Here is an 18,487-nt window from a genome sequence, read left to right on the forward strand (position 1 = left end):
TTTTTGTTGTTGTTGTTGTTGTTGGGTTGAAATATACATAACATAGAACTTACCATTGTAACCATTTTTAAAGGTACAGATCAGTGTGTGTGTGTGTGTGTGTGTGTGTGTGTGTGTGTGTGTATTCACATTGTGGTGCAGGCATCAGCACTATCCATCACCAGAACTGTCTGCATCTTATAAGGCTAAAACTCTGGGAGTCCTGGGTGGCTCAGTCGGTTGAGCATCCAACCCTTGGTTTGGGCTCAGGTCATGATCTCAGGGTCCTGAGATCGAGCACCCATCTGGCTCTGTGCTCAGTGTGGAGTCTGCTTGAGATTCTCTCTCTCTCTGTCCCCCTTCTCTCTCTCTCATTCTCTCTCCCTCTCCTTTCACCCCCCTCAAAAAAATACATAAATGCCAAAAAAAAAAACCCACCCTGAAACTCTGTCCCCATGAAACCACTCTCTCTATGCTCCCCTCCCCAGCACCTGGCACCACCATATTCTTTCTCTCTCTATGAATTTGACTACGATTGGTGCCTCATATAAATGGAACCATACAGGGATCCCTGGGTAGCGCAGCGGTTTGGCGCCTGCCTTTGGCCCAGGGCACGATCCTGGAGACCCGGGATCGAATCCCACGTCGGGCTCCCGGTGCATGGAGCCTGCTTCTCTCTCTGCCTCTCTCTCTCTGTGTGAGTATCATAAATAAATAAAAATTTTAAAAAAATGGAACCATACAGTAAGTGTCTTTTTGTGATTGGTTTACTTCATTTCTTATAACATCCTCAAGGTTCATCCATCTTGTAGCAGGTGTCAGAACTTCCATTTTTTAAAAAAATTGATTCATGAGAGACACACACAGAAAGAGGCAAAGACACAGGCAGAGGGAGGAGAAACAGGCTCCCTGTAGGGATCCCTATTCAGGACTTGATCCCAGTCCCCCAGGATCACGCCCTGAGCTGAAGGCAGATGCTCAAGCACTGAGCCACCCAGGCATCCCCAGAATTTCCATTTGTAAAGCTGAATAGTATTTTGTTGTGTGGACGGAACGCATCTTGTTTATCCATTTATCCATCGATGGATAGTCAGGTTGTTTCCACACATTAGCTATAGTGAAACTAACCAACTTTATTTATTTATTTAAGATTTTATTTATTTACTTGATGAGAGAGAGAAAGCACGCAAGCTGGGGGAGGAGAGGCAGGAAAAGCAGGCTCCCCTCTCAGCAGGGAGTCAGATGCAGGGCTGGATCCCAGGGCTCTGGGATCATGACCTGAGCCAAAGACAGACATTTAATCAACCAAGCCATCCAGGTGCCCCTGAAACTAATCAACTTCTTGTCTGAATCAGGAGGCCTCTGCCCTGCAGCTGGACTCAATCCTACATTGATGTCACCTGAAGATGGACTGTCCCCGATGACGCCAGGTGCCCCATCCAGGCCCCACTGGGTCTCATCGGATGTCTCCTCCACCTGGATGTTCTTCCTCCCCCTCTTGCCCTCCTCCTCCTCTGCGTGGGCCCTGACCTTCAAGGACACCTGAACCTGCTTTTCAGCTTCTCCTCTGCCCCCAGGCTTCGGCTGTCCTCATCCCACCGTGTACACCACTGCCCTCTTGGGAGGCATTGCCAAGCATGTGGGCCAGCCTCACGAAAGTGTGCCAGCCACTGGGTGTGTCACAGGCACCTGCTTGCTTCGCTGTTCCTACTGCAGCCTCTCTGACCAATCCTAAGAAAACCTTCAAGACAACTCCTTCCATCTATTATTGGCCACATCTCTAAACCATCTTCCCAGAAAGGTTCAAACTCTTCATTCGTTTCAGCTCAAAACAGACAAATGGGAAAGAGTAACAGAAACAAAACCAACCGGTCAGACCACTGAACCAAAAGAATCTGGCACCAAAAATCCATGAAGTCCTCAAAAAGAATCAAAATCAAATCCTTAGCATGCTTCCAACGGATGAGAGTCAGAGAGCACAGGACCAGAGCGGAAATCCCCGTGAAGCCCAGGCTGCTAGGCAGGGGTGGCACCCGAGGGCTCCAGGAAGTGTTGTCACCTGGAACAGAGGGAACAGGGACCCTGAGATCGGGTCTGATCCGCACCCAGTCAGGGCTCCAGAACCGTGGGGGGAAAGGTCTCAGACAGTGAGGGAGATGATTCCGTTCAGGCTACAGCAACAAGAAGAAAGTTTGCTGATGAGGAATGTCCACACGGAAAGGATGGGGCTTGGGTTTTTCTAGAGGCAGGTAGACAAGGGAGTCATGAGGCCGAGCGGAGGGGGTTTTACAGGGATGAGGGCAAAGTGGTCTTTTTTTAAAAATTTTATTTATTTATGATAGTCACAGAGAGAGAGAGAGAGAGAGAGAGGCAGAGACATAGGCAGAGGGAGAAGCAGGCTCCATGCACCGGGAGCCCAATGTGGGACTCGATCCTGGGTCTCCAGGATCGCGCCCTGGGCCAAAGGCAGGCGCCAAACCGCTGCGCCACCCAGGGATCCCGCAAAGTGGTCTTTTAGCCACTTCCTGGAGTGGGATTTCTCAACCATCGATGGTTTTCTGGAGCACAGGCTCAGATAAATGTTGTCAGCCTGTCTTCATGCTCTGTGTGTCTGGTTGTGTGCTTGTGTGTTCGCAGGGTGCGAGCAAGACTTGTATCGGTGTTTCTAGCAGTGTGTGTGCGTTGGGCGGGGGGGGGGGGGCTGCCTCAGCATTTAGTTGTCTTAGGGGCTCTCTGTCCCTGTGTTTCCATTTGTTGTAGGGCATGTGTGTTTCTTGGTGTGTCTGTCTCTATGTTTCCCTGTGTCAAGTGACGTGTGTGTTTTTAAGGTGTATGTCTCGTTGACTCTATGAACCTGGTGGAATGTGTGTGTGTTGCGATTTGTGTGTGTTACCATGTTTCTGTTTGCCTGGTGGCATGTGTGTTCATGTCTTAGCATGTGTCCCTCTGGCCATCTCTGGTACAGCAGGTCTTATGGGATCGCACAGCGAGTGTCTCTTGGTGTGTCTGTGGGTCCGGTGTTGTGTGTGTTGTAAGGTCTGTCTCGCTCTCAGTGCCCCTGTAAGCCGGTGGTGTGTGTTCTTGCGTCACAGGGTTGTGTGTCTTGTGGTCTCTTTTGTGGCCCAAGATGGGTGTGTGAGTGGCAGTGAGTGTCTGTCTCAGCTCTCCTGTGCATATCACGGAATGACTTTCTGCTTCTGTGCATCAGCTGGATTTGTGTGTGTGTGTGACTTCCAGGGTGAGTGTGCTCCTTGTCTTCCTGTGGGCGAGCTGTGTGCGTACGTTTGTTGCAGTGTGGGTGCTTCTCCTGGTGTTTCTGGGGCTGGTTGCGGGGTTGCTGGGTGTGATTCTGTCTTGGCATTTCCATGTGTGTTGAGTTGTGTGTTTGTGTTGGAGAGAGTGTCTCTTTCTGTCAGGTAGTGTGTGTGTGCGTGTGTGCACACGTGTGCGTGTGTGTACGTGTGTGCGTGCATGCATGTGCTGGCAGATGAAGGTCTCTGTGTGGCCTTGGGTCTTGTTGCATGTGCACGTCCACGTTACAGTGTGTGCCTCAGTGCGCGTGTGTGCCCGGCGGGGCGTGTGTCGCTCCTGGCGCTTGTGTTGTGCGTGGCGGGCAGCCGGCTGCGTGCTGGGGGACGCCTGTCCGCGGACTCCCGCGGGCTGCGAGCCGCGGGCCCCTGAAGCCCTGAAGCCCGGGCTGCCTCCAGCCTCCTCCAGGCCCACATTCCTCCCGCTCCTTTGTGCTCTGTGTTACAAAAAATATTTGCGTTTTCCACGACTCATAATTTTTCCTCCTCAATCGCTACCAGATGTGGGTCCTGTGGTCCCCATCGCCATGGCAACGGAGGTTCCAGCAGCCGCGGTTCCTTCTGTGGCGCCTTCCCTGGAAGCTGGCACTGTGGTGCCCGAGGAGGGGGAGGAAGCGGGTGTCAGGCGGGGGCTGCTGGGGGTCCTGGTGGCTCCCCAGATCCTGGGGGGTGGGGGGCCCTTGGCTCCGTTCCTAACCCGGCCTCCAGGCCACAGCATCGTGCCCTCCATGGAGGTGGGCGACAGGGGCTGCTGGAAGCACAGCGGTGCCCCCCATAAGGCACCCACTGGAGGGGGTCCTGAGAGTCAAGGTCTTGGCACCTGGAGGGTTCCCAGGGCAGGGAGAGCTGGGGGGGGGGGCGCAGGACAGGCCGGGTCTATGCTGACTCCAGACCACGAGGAGAGGGGGAGCTGGAGCTAAGGTTTGGGGGTCAGGGAGCTACGATGTGGGCCTCGCTGGGGGCGGGCGAGGGGGTGCAGGGCAAACCTGTCACTGCAGTGCCTGGACCACTGCACTGCCCTCCCTGCCACCCTCAGTTGCTGCCCTGGCCTCGCCGGGCTGCGCTGGGCATCCAGCCCTCCTGGCTGCCGCTCAGCCTGTGTTCTCAGCCCCAGCAGCCGGCGTGGCCCGGTGCCCGGGAGCCTCGGAGGTGGCCGGCCGCAGGGCCAGGACCGGGAGGGAGCCCGGCTGGCCAGAGGGAAGCCTGCATTCCGCGTGCCGCCGACCAGGCCAAACTCCAGGACTATGTCCATGTAAAGCCACATCAGATGTCCCGCCGCGGCAGGAGGCCGTCTCCACTCAGGTGGCTGAGCCCCCGTATGGGTCACTGAAGTGGACGGCGACGTGATGTGTGGCCAGCGGGCGAGACTCACGGGGTGAGACCCCTGGGCTGCCAGTGTCCGTGCTGCGCCATGGGGCTGGGGAGGTGACTGGACGGTGCTGGCCTAATCTCCTGATCCAACCTGCCGGGCCTCAAGATGGAAAGAGACCTGCTGGCCAGAGGCGGGGGGATGGGAGGAGCCTGGGTGGCCAGAGGCCAGGGGGTGCCCGAGAAAGCTGGCTTCCTAGGCCAGGGAGGTCACCGGGAGGCCTGCCGAGGGCCAGAGGCAGTGACGATGCCGGGGCTGGGGGCGAACGGGCACAGATAGAAGCCTGGCGGGCCGGGCCTGCCTGTGAGGCCCGCCAGGGCTCTGGGCCAGGCACGCTCCCATCCCTCTCCCCCGCCTGCCGCGGCCTGGCTGGGAGGGAGGCCGGGGGAGAGTTTCCGGCCCAGGACAAGGAGCCCATTGAGGCAGACAGCGGGGCTCTGTGCAGGGCCAGACCATCTTGTTTGTGCCTGATGAGGCCCGGCTGGAGCGGTGCCTGTGGCCCACTGGCCCCTGGCTTCAGCCTCTGACCCGCCGCCTCCACACCAAAGAGTGGGGAGCCCCCGAGTGTAACAGCAGGGCCCGGGGGAGCAGCACAGGTCAGAGGCAGCGCCCGGCACAAGCTCCCCCGCCCTGGCCTGTTCTGGGCCAGCCTTCATCCTGGGCTGCGGGGAGATCGGGGTGGGCCAAGGGGGTCTGGTGGACCCGATACCTAAGCGATGGGCTGAGGGTCCCGGGGGACCCACACCTGGGCTTCCAGCCGCCGCCGGAGCCTGCTGCGTGAGCGCAGGCCGCAGAGGGAAGGGGTCTCCCGTATTCTTTGAGGGAAGATCCTTGAGCGAGGACGGGCGTAGAGGAAGCAAGCAAAGCACAGGAGAAAAAAAGGCACTTTATTCAGAAAGCTTTGGCCAAGCCCCTGCCGGGAGGAGCCCATCCTGGGGCACCCGGATGGGGGGGCAGCCCTGCCGGGGGCCTATAAATACGTGTCCTCAGGCCACTGGAGTCGCCCCTCGGCTTCCCGCGGCACGTGGGGTGGTGGGGGGCCATCAAAACCAGCTCGACAGCTGAGGGGCCGGGGCTGGGGAGGCAGAGGGGGGGCGTGGGGGCACAGGCCGGGCCGGGGGACGCCGAGGCCCCTGAGGAGCAGAGACCAGCCCTCCTCCGCAGGCTCCAGTCCACCAGACGCCCGGGCCGGGCCAGCGGAGGCAGCCCGGCTACCGGAAGTAGCCCTGGGCTACCGTCTAGGAGAGAGGCCCCCTCCCCGCCGGGGCGCCAGGCCCCGACCAATGAGAGGCAGCCAAGGCGGAAGTGCGTCTGGCCTCAACCAATGAGAAGGCGCCCCGCCGAGCGCGCTCCGGGTCCGTGAGACGCGGTCTCCAGGCGGAACCCTCGGGTCTTCTGCCCTCGGGACCCCCGCCCGGCGGAGCCCTCGGAGCCCTCGGCCAAGGGGCGGGGAGGGGCTTGCTGAGCGCCTGTGGGAGCCGGAGCCAACGACACGCGGCCTCCCGCCCCGCGGCTCCAGGCCGAGGCCCCGGGAGGCTGCCGCGGGCACGTCGGGCGGGCGCGGGACGGGGTGGCAAGCAGCGCTGCTAAGCCTGGGGAATCTGCGGGCGCGCCGGGCCGCCGTCCGCTACAGGGTGGGGGCGCCGGCCCTGCCCGGCTCGCCCGCCGCCTCCCGGCTCTTCTTGCGCGGCGGCTTCTGTATGGGGGTCTTCTTCCGGGGGGTGTCGGGCGCGGGCGCGGGCGCGCCGGCCGCCGCCTTCTCGGGCCCCGGGGCCTCGGGCGCAGGGCCCGCGCGCGCCGGCGAGGCGGGCAGCACCGAGCGCTTGGCCTTCTGCGGCGGCGCCGGCTTCTCCCGCGGGCCCTGCGCGCCCGGAGCCCCCTCGGCGCGGCCCAGGCTGCGAGTCTTGTCGCGCAGCTCCGCCGCCAGCATGGAGGCGGCCTCAGGCGCGCTGCGCGGGGGGCCGCCCGCGTCCGTGGGCTCCGAGAGGCCAGGGCCGCGGCCCCGCGCCCGAGCCCGGGGCGGCGAGGGGGAGGCCAGGGCTGGCGCCTCCTCCGCCAGCCCCGGAGGCCGGGGCGTCGGGTCGCGGGCCCGGGGGCTGCCGGGCTCCTCCGGCCGCGCCGACGTGTCGCTGGGCGTCCGTTTCCTCTTGCTGGGGCTGGGCGCGGCCTCGGGTCCCGGGAGCGGCGGGGACGGCGCGCGGGCAGCGGCAGCGGCGCCGTGCTTGCCGTGGATCCAGGACACCTTGGGCTTGGTGGCAGGGTCGGGTGGAGGTGGCTTCCTGCGCTCGGGGGATGGCGAGAGAGACAGGCCCCCCGCCTCGCCCCGGGCCCGGGCCGGCCGGGCCTCGCGCCGGGCCACGCGCGCGTACAGCGCCCCGCCGGGCCCGTCCACGCTCGACGCCGACCGCTCGCTGTCCGAGGACGCGGGGAGGGGCGTCGCCTCCTCTGCGGACGCAGGCAGCGTCGCCGGCGCCTCGGCAGGGGCCGTGGGGGGCTCCGCGTCCCGGCTCTCGGCTGCGGTCTCTGCCCAGGGAAGAAGCGCCGGCGCTCAAGGCCTCCGCAGGGCGCTCGCATCTGCCTGCAGGCAAAACCCTCGCCCTTCCCCCTCCTCCTCCCCGCCCCAGCTGATGCTCAGTCTCCTGGCATCTAGACGCGCCTGGGGAAATCACAGCACCGGCTACAAGCCCTCGGGTGTGCTGATCTCCTGGGGCTGAAGCCCCAACCTCGGCCTGGCCTGGCACCCCTCTGCCACCACATCCCCAACCTGGGGGGGGGGGAGGCACATCATCAACTATGACTCTGGAACACCTCCAAGGAGTATTATTCCTCATTAAGAGATAAGGCTTCTGGGGAGCCCGAGTGGCTCAGCGGTTTAGCGCCGCCTTTGGTTGGCCCAGGGCGTGATCCTGGAGTCCCAGGATCCAGTCCCACCTCAGGCTCCCTGCATGGAGCCTGCTTCTCCCTCTGCCTGTGTCTCTGCCTCTCTCTCTCTATGTGTCTCTCATGAATAAATAAATAAAATTTTTTAAAAAGAGAGAGAAGGCTTCTAAGGCTCAGGTTAATCACCTGCCCAAGGTCACCCTGAGGGATAGTCAAGGGAAAAGAGGCCAAGTCCAGAAAACCAGCTCCTTCCAGGTGTCTGTGGCCAAAACTCAAGGGGAAAGTGCCCCACACCCTGTAGACCATCCGCTCCTGTCTCCTCTGCCATCTCCCCAAGCCCACAACCTTCTTTATGAATGGTCTCCCTCAAGAAGTGAATCTGAGCTGGGCTAAAGACAGGAGAGCCCACCCACCTCCCCAGACCCTACCCTAGTCCAGCACTGAGCAGCACAGAACCCCACTCCACAGCCTTGGCTCTGTGTCCAGCCCCCAGTTAAGAGCATCACCACACCCTTCATCCCCATGATCCCTGTCCCTCGGAGCACAGAGATCTTTCCAGCTGGAACATTTCCCCTGACTGGACAGAGGCCCAAGCAGAGCAGTACTCACCCTCGTGGGGTACGCAGTACACGGGCCCTTCATCAGTGGTGTCAAAGGAGGAAAAGGAGGCCCGGGAGGACCATGATGGTGAGGGCTGCTCCAACCCCGACGGTGGCTCCAGGAAGCTACAGTTGAGTGTGTTATCCAGGTCATGATGGGCCACTGGGGAAGGAGGGAGGCACAGCTGTCAGGGGCCCCACCCTACCCTGGCCTGTGCCCTCACTAGCCCTTCTGCAACAAATGATGGCATAACTAAGACCAGCCCTACCCTAAGACGGTGGGTGGAATAGGCAATTCAACAGGCAGAAGATGGGAGAATGGGTGGAGGTCGACTGGTAAAAAGAAGGGGGAACAGCACAGTCAAAGGTGCAAGGTTAGTGTGTGCAGCCAGGAAGCAGAACAAGGATGGGCTGAAGTATTGGAAAAAGAGGGCCAGAGAGAACACCTGGCTGGGACAGGACATCAGGGCCTCCAAGCCACATTCAGCCCCTGCCTTGTGGGACGCAGGGAGCCTTGAAGCATTTGTATCAGCCCAAGCGTGCAGTGGCAGGCAAGGGCACCCTTTGGCTCAGCCCATCTCATCAGTCTGAACTCCCAGGCCTAGCCTCCATGAATGCAGAACCCACAATGGGGGGGGGGGGGCAGGATCCCAGAGGCTGGCTGGCCTGTCCTCCTTTCCTAGCTAGGATGTGGGGTTCAGCCCCCACACTTGTGTCCATAAATCCCACCCCGCTGAGTGGGCCAAGGGGTTTTCTCAGCTGTCACCACCTTTACCTCCCAGGAAATGAGTCTCCCCTCCCCTTCATCTTCAGAAACAGGTGGCAAAGAGGGAGAGTCTGCTCCTGGTTTGTATCAGTGCAAACACACCGGAGAGAAGCACCTCCCTCCAATCTGGAGTCCTGACATGGAGTGGGGGAACTGTGGGACGAGCCTGCTCGCCTTCCAGAAGGACCCAGAGCACTGCAGGGAGTCCAGGCGGGTGCCGGGCGGGCGCTACACGTAGCAGGGTTTCCATGCATAGGTCCCACCTACCACCACACCTCCCCACTCCTGCCCGCTGTTCACCTGCAGCTAGCGCAGTCCTACCAGGATGTCCACACACTCGGGGTGCAATCACTCCCACTCACCGGAACAGGGCCCAAACTTCCCCGACACGCCCCCACACCTGCCTGCATACCGAAGCCTGCTGCCTTCCTCCCCGGGCTCACCGGCATCAGGAGCCCCTCTTTCCGTCCCTCCCCAGCCCACCCACATCAACACCCAAGGCCCGGTATGTCCTGCATCGGGGGGCGTGTCCCCAGAGACCCCGTGCCGGTATCCTTACCTACGACCTTGGGCAGCTTCTGCCTGCGGAGCGGGATCCGGGGCAGTTTCATGCTGATGCGGCTGAAGCGACCGCACAGTCGCTGCGGCGCCTTCTTCCTCCCGAGGGTGAGCTCCCTGCGGGGGCGGGGCCTGAGTGAGGGGGCGGGGCCTGCAGGGGTCGGATCCCCGCCCGAGCCCGAGCTCAGACGCGCAGGGCCGCACCCCCGGGCGGGGCCCCAGGCCCGGGAGGGGCGCGCGGCCGGAACCCCGGAGAGCGGCCGGCGTCGGGCCTCACCGGCGCGCAGGGTCCTTGCCGCGGCAGGCGCAGCAGCAGCCGAGCAGCGAGAGCAGCAGGCCGAGGAGCAGGGCCAGCAACGCCCCCGCGCCCATCACGCCCTTGCGCTGGTTGGTCTCTGCGGGAAAGCGTCGGGGTCAGGGCGGGCGCCGGCACCCCGGGCGCCTTCTTCAACACGATGCTCCCTCAACCACTCACCCAGGCGGCAGGCACCAGTGACCGGGTCGCACGAGTCCTCGTGGCAGCTGCAGGCCTGGGCGCAGTCGACGCCGTGGAGCCCCGGCGGGCACGTCAGGTTACAGCTGCGGGGGCACCGGGTCAGGAAGGGCCACAGCGGCCCTCCGTGACGCCTCTCGCCCTCGCCCCTGCCCCCAGACAGTCCTGGTTTCCTGTCCCCATTCTCTAGGGTTTGATGCCCACCACCGCCGCCAGGCGTACACTGGATGATCAACGTTTTGGAAATGTGTCGCAAACTAGCGGGATGGGACCTGGGGGACGCAGTGTCCATTTCTGGGCTGACTGTGGGTAAGAAGAGGGGCTGCCAGCCGGGGCTCATGGCTGTTCAGTGGAGGCCTCTGCTCTCTCGGCACCAGCTCGGGGTCACCTCATCCCTGCGGTCCTCAGGAGCCCACAGGCCACAGGCTGAGCTGGTTGCCAGATCCTGCCCGGAGTGCCGGCTCCACACCAGGGCAGGAAACTGCCCCCGAAGAGCCTGAGCATTCCCGAGCTGCGGGTCTGGAAGACGCAGTTTGAAGGGCCAAGCCTGGGTCTGGTCTAGTGGGCCACCAACCGCACCTGGGGTCTGGCTGGATCCCTGTGCCCAGTACTACCCCCTGATCCCCTTTGGGTCCCTGGGACTCACTGGGGCCCGTGGACTCCGGGGCTGCACAGGCAACGCCCCGACTGGAAGTCGCAGTGGCCGCTGCCGCAGTCGTTGCACACAAATGCACAGTCCTCGCCGTAAGTGCCATTGCTGCACTTGGTCTCGCACCTCGGAACGCGGGGGGCGGGGCGGGGCGGAGTTAGAGGAAACAGGAGCAAAAGAACCCAAACCCCATCGTGCCCTCCGCGGAGAGCACTCGGGGATTGGCGGGGACGGGGGGCTGCGCGCGTGGGACGCATTCGGGCACGGGCTGCTGCTCACCGGTCGCCGATCCAGCCCGCGTTGCAGCGCGTGCACTTGCCAGTGACGTGGTTGCAGGCGTGCCCGTCGCGGCAGGGCGGGCAGCGGTGGCCGCACCCCTCGCCATAGAAGCCGGTGGCGCACGGCTGGTCGCACTTGGTGCCGTTCCAGCCGGGCTCGCATGTCAGGCAGCGGCCCTCGGCCACCGTGCAAGGCTGCTGGCCTTTGCACTGGCCGCATCTGGGGACGGGTTGGGAGGCTAGGCGGGGCCCAGAGCCGCCTCACCCCCCGCCCCCTTCGGCGCCCCGCCCCCTCCCCCTCCCCCGGGTCAGGGGCCGCGCTTACCGGCGGCGGCAGCCCAGGCCGTAGAAGCCGGCGGGGCACGGCTCCCGGCAGTACTTGCCGCGGTAGCCCGGCTCGCAGGCGCACGTGCCGTCCACAGGGTGGCAGCGGCCGCGAAAGCACTGGCAGTAGCGCTCGCAGCGCGCGCCGAAAGTGCGCTCGCGGCACTGGCAGCGGCCGCTCTGCTGCTCGCACGGCGACGTGTTGCAGGCGCACTGATTGTTGCAGCTGCGGCCCCACCAGCCTGCGTGGCACAGGCACGCGCCTGTCTGTGGGTCGCAGCGCGACGTGGCGCTGCAGTAGCACGCGCTGGCGCACTGCGCGCCCCACCAGCCGGGCTCGCAGCGACACGCGCCGCTCCGCGGGTGGCACACGCCATGCTGGCACTGGCACGCATGCTCGCAGCGTGCGCCCCAGCGCCGCGCGTGACACGTACACTGGCCTGTCACGTCCTCGCACTGCCCGTGCGGGTGGCACGTACACAGCTCCTTGCAGTCGGGGCCCCAGAACTGGCGCGGGCACTCTGCAGGGGCGGGCGAGGAGGGTGTCGGGCCGGGGTGCCCGCGACGGACCCGGGATCCCGACAGGACGCCCCTCACCCCCACCCACCCCGCGCGGACCCGCCCGCAACCTTTGGGGACCCTCCCTCCCGCTGGATCCCGTTCCCGAGTCAGACCCCGCCCCCCTCCCGGGCCCTGCCCCCTGCCCGGCGCCCTCCCGGATCCCTGCTCACTGGTGTCGCAGTTGGCACCGAAGTAGCCATGGCGGCAGCGGCACTCGCCCGGCCGCACGCACACTTCATTCTCCGAACACGTGGAGTTGCCGTCGCACACCGCTGCGGGCGAGATGGGCCTGAGCCGCCGCGTGTCCTACCCCCGCGCGAGCTGCCCTCTCCGTGTCCCTGCCCACTGCCCAGGTCCCCAGGGTGCCCCACTCACCGACCCCGCACTCGTCCCCTTGCTGCCTCCAGCCGGCGCAGCACGTGGGCTCCTGGGAGCTGCAGGCAGAGGAAGGGCACCTGAGCCGCGCGCCCTCGCTGCCCACGGGTGGTTATGGAGGCCCTGCCCTGTGCCAGGTACTGCTGTCATGTGGGGGGATTCCCACAAGGAAGACCCATACTCCAGCCCAGCAGCGCAGACACTGGGAGGCAGCAGAGGGCGCTGCCAAGAGAGCTAGCCTCCAAGAACTCCTCAGTCCCCTCCATCAGGGGTCTTCCCACCCCTCCCCATTCCACTTAACTCCTCTGTGACCCCCTGCCCTGGCCAAGGAGGCCTGAGGGAAGAACCCCAGGTGTCCCAGAGGGGCTGGTGAGAGGTCCTCCAGTCTCCGCACCTGCTTAAAGGGGCATTGCTGGCAGTGGGGGCCCAACCAGATGGGTGCTGGCATCTAGATGTGACATGACCCAGACAGCAGGGACTAGTGGGGCCAGCTGGGCACACCTGGATACCCAGTTGGCAGAGGTGCAGCCTCTGATAGAGGTGTCCACTCGGTGGAGGGGGAGGGCATACCCTGGGAGTCCTCCATGAAGGCAAGGAGAGCAAAGAGAGCAAAACGTGAGGGGCCCAGAGCACCAGGGCAAGGCGTGGAATGGAGGGAGGAGATATTAGAGCATCTACTTACATGTTTTTAAAATCTTGTTTTAATTTTATTTGGTTTTACAAGGTACAAAGTGTTACCTCGTAGGAGGTAAGTAACTAATAACTGTTGCTTTTCAGGGTAGTACAGCCTCCCAAATCCTAGGCACAGAGGTCTGGAGGCCCTGCCAGAGTGATGCATACCCCTGGAGAGGGCATGTGGGGGTTGAGATGGGGTGTGCCCACATTTGGGGAGCGGAGGAGCCAGAGAAGGAACTCAGGCTGCAGGTTCCTGGGTCCCATTAGACCTAGAACTTTGCCCAGATCCTAAAGGCACATAGCAGCTATTCATACTTCAGAGAAAAAGAAGTGTGCTCCTTCAGAAGGGTCTGATCCAGAACCAGGAAGTGGGGTTGGAAGGAAGTTGGAAGAAGGCCTGAAACCCTGGTGAGTAGAACTGGCTGGGAAGGGAAAGACCGCAGGTGCCCATATCATCCCCCTCAAAATGCCACCCACCCACCGCCATTCCCCAGCAGAGAACATCGCCACACCCTGGATGGGCCCCCACCCCACCTAAGGGGTTTGATTCTCTTTCAGGCCAAAGATAAGGAACCTTGGGAACAGGAACCATAAAATCCCAAACTGCAACAGATGGACCCCAGCATCTTTTCTACAATGATACAGGAAACCAGACCCAAGAACACAAGCAGGCTTGGCCCAGTCATTGTTTCCAGCGACCCAGCCCCGCCACAGGACTCAGGTGCCCATCTGCAGGTAGAGCCAGATCCATCAGCTATTACCCTCCTGCCTTTCCTGTCCATTCTGAACCCAGGTCTCTGGGTAGAGAGCCTCTGCAGGTGTCCCTTGTCCCTCCCGTAGGGGCCCTGCCAGATGGCCAGCTGGGATGGCCCTGGAAGCGCTGACCACTTTCTGGCCCCGGGGCCACACAGCTTTGTGGTTAGGAGTCTGGCTTTTGGGCCACACTAAGCTATGACTTTGGGCACAGAACTTAACCTCTCTGACTTTCAGTAGAACGGGGCCCATGGGTCTGGCGGGAGTATTAAGAAAACCAAGATGTCTAGCATTTGGCAGGAACTAAGAGCTCAGCCAAAGCTGCAGACTGTTCTCCAGCCCATGCTGTGCAGGTTCCAGGAAGCTCCTGAGTTCCCCTGGTCCCACCCCCCACCCCCAGCATGGCTGGCACCTAGGCCCCACCCAGCAGAGCTAACACCTTCTACCCCTGGCAGGATGGAGCCGATGTGGGTTCAGCAAGAACATGAGGATGAGCCTGTGGGACAGCTGCCACAGCCTTTCCTTCCGGGGGGGCTGACAGAGGAGGCCAGGCTGGGGTGGCAAGCCCACCGTCTCAAGAGCTTACAAAAGTGAGATGAGGAGAAAAATGGCCTGGCGCAGGGGTCAGTTCCCACTCCTGAGCTAGAAGTTAGCCAGACCCTGGGGAGCCGGGCCAAAGGCTGGTCCAGGTCCCTTAGCAAGCAGGCCTTGCTTCGGCCTGCCCCCTCCGGATGACTGTCATTGCAAACAAAACTGCCGTGATTTGAACCCTGTGATCCTGAACCTGGCCAGGCCAATGCAGCAAAGCACCCTGGGAGAACTGCTTGCCCCACTGTGCCCATGTCTGTCCCCATTCTCTCCAATCCAGCCTGGAGGCTCCTCTGCCTACCATGCCACTTGGGATCCCATACATCCCTGCTCTCCTCCTACCCCCCTGGACACCCTTCCTCTGGTTTCTGCCCCCCTCCTTGGCTCTGTCCTCTGCTCTCCTCTGCCCAGTCCCTCAGGAAACTCCCCGGGGCCCATCTACGTGAGGTGCTCAGAATGCTCAGAGCCCTCCAGGGGGGCCCACCTCCCCACACCCAACTCCTAGCCTCCCCCAGCTGGAGCCTTACCCATCTGAGGTGGTGCCATCCTTCCAGGCTGGGAGCCTGAAACCCCAGAGGCATTCCCTCCACAGTGACTGGGACAGCACACACCTGATTCATGGAGAAACACACCGCTCTCCCTTCCAAACTGGATTGATGATGGGATAAGCCACTTCCTCCTCTGCCCCAGCCTTGTGAGAGCCACCCTCACTCTCCCTGGTTTCTCCTGACTGACTTCCTAGCTGGTTCCCCCTTTTGCCCTCCTGAGCCAAGTTCATCTGCCAGCTGGCAGCCAAACTGGGTCAGATCTCACCTCTCCTTTGTGCAACACCCCTGGGGGGTCCCATGACCTTCAAAGAAGAAGCCCAAGTCCTCAGAGCAGTGGGCAACCTGCTGTGGCCTGCCCACCCTCATTCTTTGGCCTCTCCTCCACCATCCCCCTCCCAGGCGCTGCCCAGCCGCATGGCTCTTTTCTGTGCTTCCAGAAGCCTTCCTTTGCACTGAGAGCCTTGCCCCCAGACACCTTCTCTCCTGTGGCTCTCTGCCCACACATTACCCCTCAGGGGGTCTCCCCAGAAGACCCTAAAGGATACAGCACTCCTCAACTGAACACTTCCTCCCCAGCACTTGCTAGATGTCAGATGACTTGCTGGAAGGCTCCTCCACTGGGGGGACGGTGGTATTTGTCTCTGCCGCTGTATGGCTACACCAACCACAGGCCTGGCACACACAGTAGGTGCATGGGGTTTTACTGGTTGAATGTATGCCCCCCTCTTCCGATCCTCCTGACTCTGAGCCCCTGGTGGGAGCCTTGGACGGGTAATGGAAGAAATGGCCCAGTCCCTGGGTGGGGAGTGCCCAGAAAAGCTGTCCTTCCCAGAAACCGGGGGCTCACATAATCACAATCACCCCATCTCCACTCCACGAGGGGGGTACCACCCCCAACCGCATAAGACAGAGGCCGAGACAGGCCCAGGGAGGCTGAGCGGTTTGTCCCGGTCCACCCAGGTGGGAAGGGGTGGCACCAGGATGGGCTCTGGGCTACCGAACAAGCCACCCCACGGGCGGGGCGGGGCGTGGGCGACGAGCGCAGGCCGAGGCTGCCGACGCTCGCGCCCGCCCCCGGATCCCGACGCGGAGCCCCACCGGGGAAGGAGCGCCGAGGCGGAGACAGGCGGCCGCGATCGCGCCCTCCCCCTCTCCAGGCGCGGCCCCGCCCGCCGCTGCCACTGCATTCCTGGGGCCGGGGAGGCCCGGGAGGCGGCGGCGGCGTCGATGTGAAGCAGATGGCTGGCCAGGCCGGCCCCCGCCCCGGAGGCGGGGCTCGCGGTGGGGAGGGGTCTGCGCGCCTCGGGATCCGAGCTCGGAAACCCCGCGCGGCCCCCTCGCAGCCCCTTGTCTGCGGCGGCCGCCGAGTCCCCGGACGCGGCCTCCCAAAGCCCTGCGGCTCGGGGCGCCTCGACGGGACCCGGCCCGGGGCCCCGGGGCCGCCTCTCCAGCTGCCCGAGCTTCCCGCCCGCCCGGCGCCACCCCCCACCCGCCCCGGCTCGCGCCAAGGCACCCCCAAATGCCGGCTCCTGGGCCCCGGGCGGAGATGCCCTTGACCTCGCCGTGGCCTCTGACCAGCCGACCAGGTCCCCCGAGCCCGGCGCCCACGCCTGGGGGCCTGTCCTCCGCTCTTCCCCCGCGCAGGGTCTCGGGCCCGCGGCTCTCCGGCGCGGCCTGCGCGCTGCCCGTCCCACGGCCGCTTCTCCAGCCCGCACCTCGCGGAGCCCCACGTCTGCGCGCCCCGCCGCGCACCCAGCCTCCCCCCGGGAGTCCCACCTCCGTGGGACCCCGCGCACGTCATTGTCCCCCCGGATCCCGCTTCTGGTCCACTGTGAGCGCGGCGGCTCCGCGGCGCGCAGCTCCATCACCACCCTCCTCCCACCCGCGCCCACGTCTAAGGCACAAACCCGAGCTTCCGAGCCGCGCCGGCCTGAGATTCGCCGGCTCCCTGCTCGCAGCAGCGCTGCTCCACCTCCCCTCGACCCTCGCGCCCCTCCGGGCTCGAGCCGCACTCGCGCCGGGGCCTTTGCACATGCCCTCCCCGGACTTCTCCCTGCGGCCTCCGCAGCCCGCGGGGGCTCCGCTCCCTTAGGTCTGGAATCCCAGACACCGCGCGTCACCCCTCGGGGCGCCCACTGCGCCCGGTTCTCCCCTCCGCTGACTCCACGTGCGGGGTATCCTCGGATGCACCGTCGTGGCCCGGCGCCCAGGCTCGGCCTGGAGAGGAGTCGGCGAGGGCGGCGGGAAGGACCGAGCGCTTAGCCTGGGGAGGTCCCGGACGCCCCCCGCCCCGCGGCCCTGGCGCCCCCGCGGCCCCCTCCCCCAGCCCGGCCGGGCTCCTACCCGGGCGCGCGGCACACGTTGCGGCCGCGCGGGTTCAGCTCCTGGGGCGCCGCGGGGCCGGGCAGCAGCCAGAGCAGGAGCAGCAGCGGCGGCAGCGACGACGGCGGCCCCCCGGCTCCCCGGCGCCGCGCTGGCCCGGCCCCCCGGGGCCCTGCGCCCTCCATCCGGCGGGGCAGGCGCGGGGCAGGCGCGGGGCGGGCGCGGGTGCGGCCGCAGCGAGAGCGGCCGGAAGCGGAGTGCGCGGCCGGGCGGGGGGCGGCAGGAGGGGCGCCGGGCCGGGCAGGAAATTCCACATCGGCTCCCTGATCCCGGGCCAGCCGCGGCCGGCCAGGCGGCAGCGCCCGCCCCGCGCGCCAGACCCCACCCTCCGGCCGCGCCGCCGCCCCTCCGCGCGCCCCCGCCCCCACGCGGCCGCTCGCAAACTTGGGGGCGAACTTGGAGGCGGCCCGCGGAGCGCTGGGAGAGGGAGGGGCGCGGGGGGCCGCGCGAGGAACCCCCAGCCCCGGAGCCTTTCCCCTCGCTCTCCAGACAGCCGCCGGGGAAGCCGCCCCTGCGCGCCCAACGCACGGCCAGGCCCGGGGCGGGAAGGGCGGTGGGGGGCGAGAACGCGACGCACCGAAGCTCTCCGGTCCCCAGCGCCTCGGAACCGGCCGTAGGAGGGCGGCCGCAGGCGGCCCAGGTCCGGGCCGAAAGTAGGCCCGGGTTCCCCCGCGCGAAGCCCTGTCGGAGCTGGGCCGGGAGGGTGGCTCCTCAGGCTCCCCTCTGTGCAGCCGGGGCTTGCAGAGGACGCCCAGCAGGATGCTCGAGGCCTCTGGGCACCTGAGCCCTGGGCGTCTCCACGGAAGGAGAATGGCCCAGCGGTGGGCTCTGATAGAAGGCGGCGGGCAATGCAGGTGGGGGCCGAGGCCGAGGGAGGAGGCCGGAGAACCCCAGCGGCAGACTCTGCAAACCTCCTCCACGGGAGGAAGAGGAGCCTGGGAGAGAGGTTGTACTCAGAAGGCTGTTGGATCACCAGAAGTCAAGGTCCAGAGGGTGGAGTCAGGGATGGGGGGGTGGGGGGGCTCCTGCAACAGGAAGAGTGGGGTGACAGCAGAGAGCAGAGCTGGGGCGGTGGGGGAGGGGAGCAAGGTTGAGAGGAACAGGGTTTGGGGGGGGGCAGGGAGGAAGAGGAACCCAGCCTGGGAACAGAGGAGGTGCCAGTGCTCTGGGACACACACCCAATCCTAGGGGCCATGGAGCGGGAAAGACGGGCAGGCCGGGGTAGGGAACACGAAGCCCGGCATCCAGGTCCCAGCAAAGATGAACTTGTCTTTTGTTAGAGTTGGGAGCTGGCGCAGAGAGAGGGCACCTGCCATCTCTGGGAGGGGTGCATACGGGCTCCCCGAGGAGGAGGGAGAGGTGATGTCCTTCCTCAGTGGACCTGGAGGTGGTCAGAGTGGAA

The 18,487-nt window shown here is 64.3% G+C and overlaps 1 protein-coding gene across 1 annotated transcript; it reads right to left on the reverse strand.

The window, feature by feature from the left end:
* Nucleotides 1-5,535: 5,535 nt before the first annotated feature.
* SCARF2 (scavenger receptor class F member 2) lies at nucleotides 5,536-17,222 on the reverse strand. Its single transcript, XM_055323183.1, has 11 exons — nucleotides 17,047-17,222; nucleotides 12,140-12,198; nucleotides 11,935-12,036; nucleotides 11,205-11,724; nucleotides 10,881-11,099; nucleotides 10,599-10,727; nucleotides 9,935-10,038; nucleotides 9,737-9,854; nucleotides 9,461-9,576; nucleotides 8,146-8,298; nucleotides 5,536-7,179 (listed from the first exon to the last, which is right to left on the reverse strand). Exons 1-11 carry the CDS (start codon nucleotides 17,208-17,210, stop codon nucleotides 6,284-6,286), a joined length of 2,580 nt encoding a protein of 859 aa, XP_055179158.1. The 5' UTR covers nucleotides 17,211-17,222; the 3' UTR covers nucleotides 5,536-6,283.
* Between the last annotated feature and the right edge of the window lie 1,265 nt (nucleotides 17,223-18,487).

Source organism: Nyctereutes procyonoides, unplaced genomic scaffold (assembly GCF_905146905.1).
Source record: "Nyctereutes procyonoides isolate TBG_1078 unplaced genomic scaffold, NYPRO_anot_genome, whole genome shotgun sequence".
Taxonomy (NCBI): Eukaryota; Metazoa; Chordata; class Mammalia; order Carnivora; family Canidae; genus Nyctereutes; species Nyctereutes procyonoides.

Coding starts and splice junctions, on each gene's coding strand:
- SCARF2 (XM_055323183.1), bottom strand. CDS start 17,210: ATGGAGGGCGCAGGGCCCCGGGGGGCCGGGCCAGCGCGGCGCCGGGGA. Junction 10,728..10,880: donor GCGGGCTGGATCGGCGACCG/GTGAGCAGCAGC, acceptor CCGCGTTCCGAG/GTGCGAGACCAAGTGCAGCA. Junction 7,180..8,145: donor GTACTGCGTACCCCACGAGG/GTGAGTACTGCT, acceptor TTCCCTGGGCAG/AGACCGCAGCCGAGAGCCGG.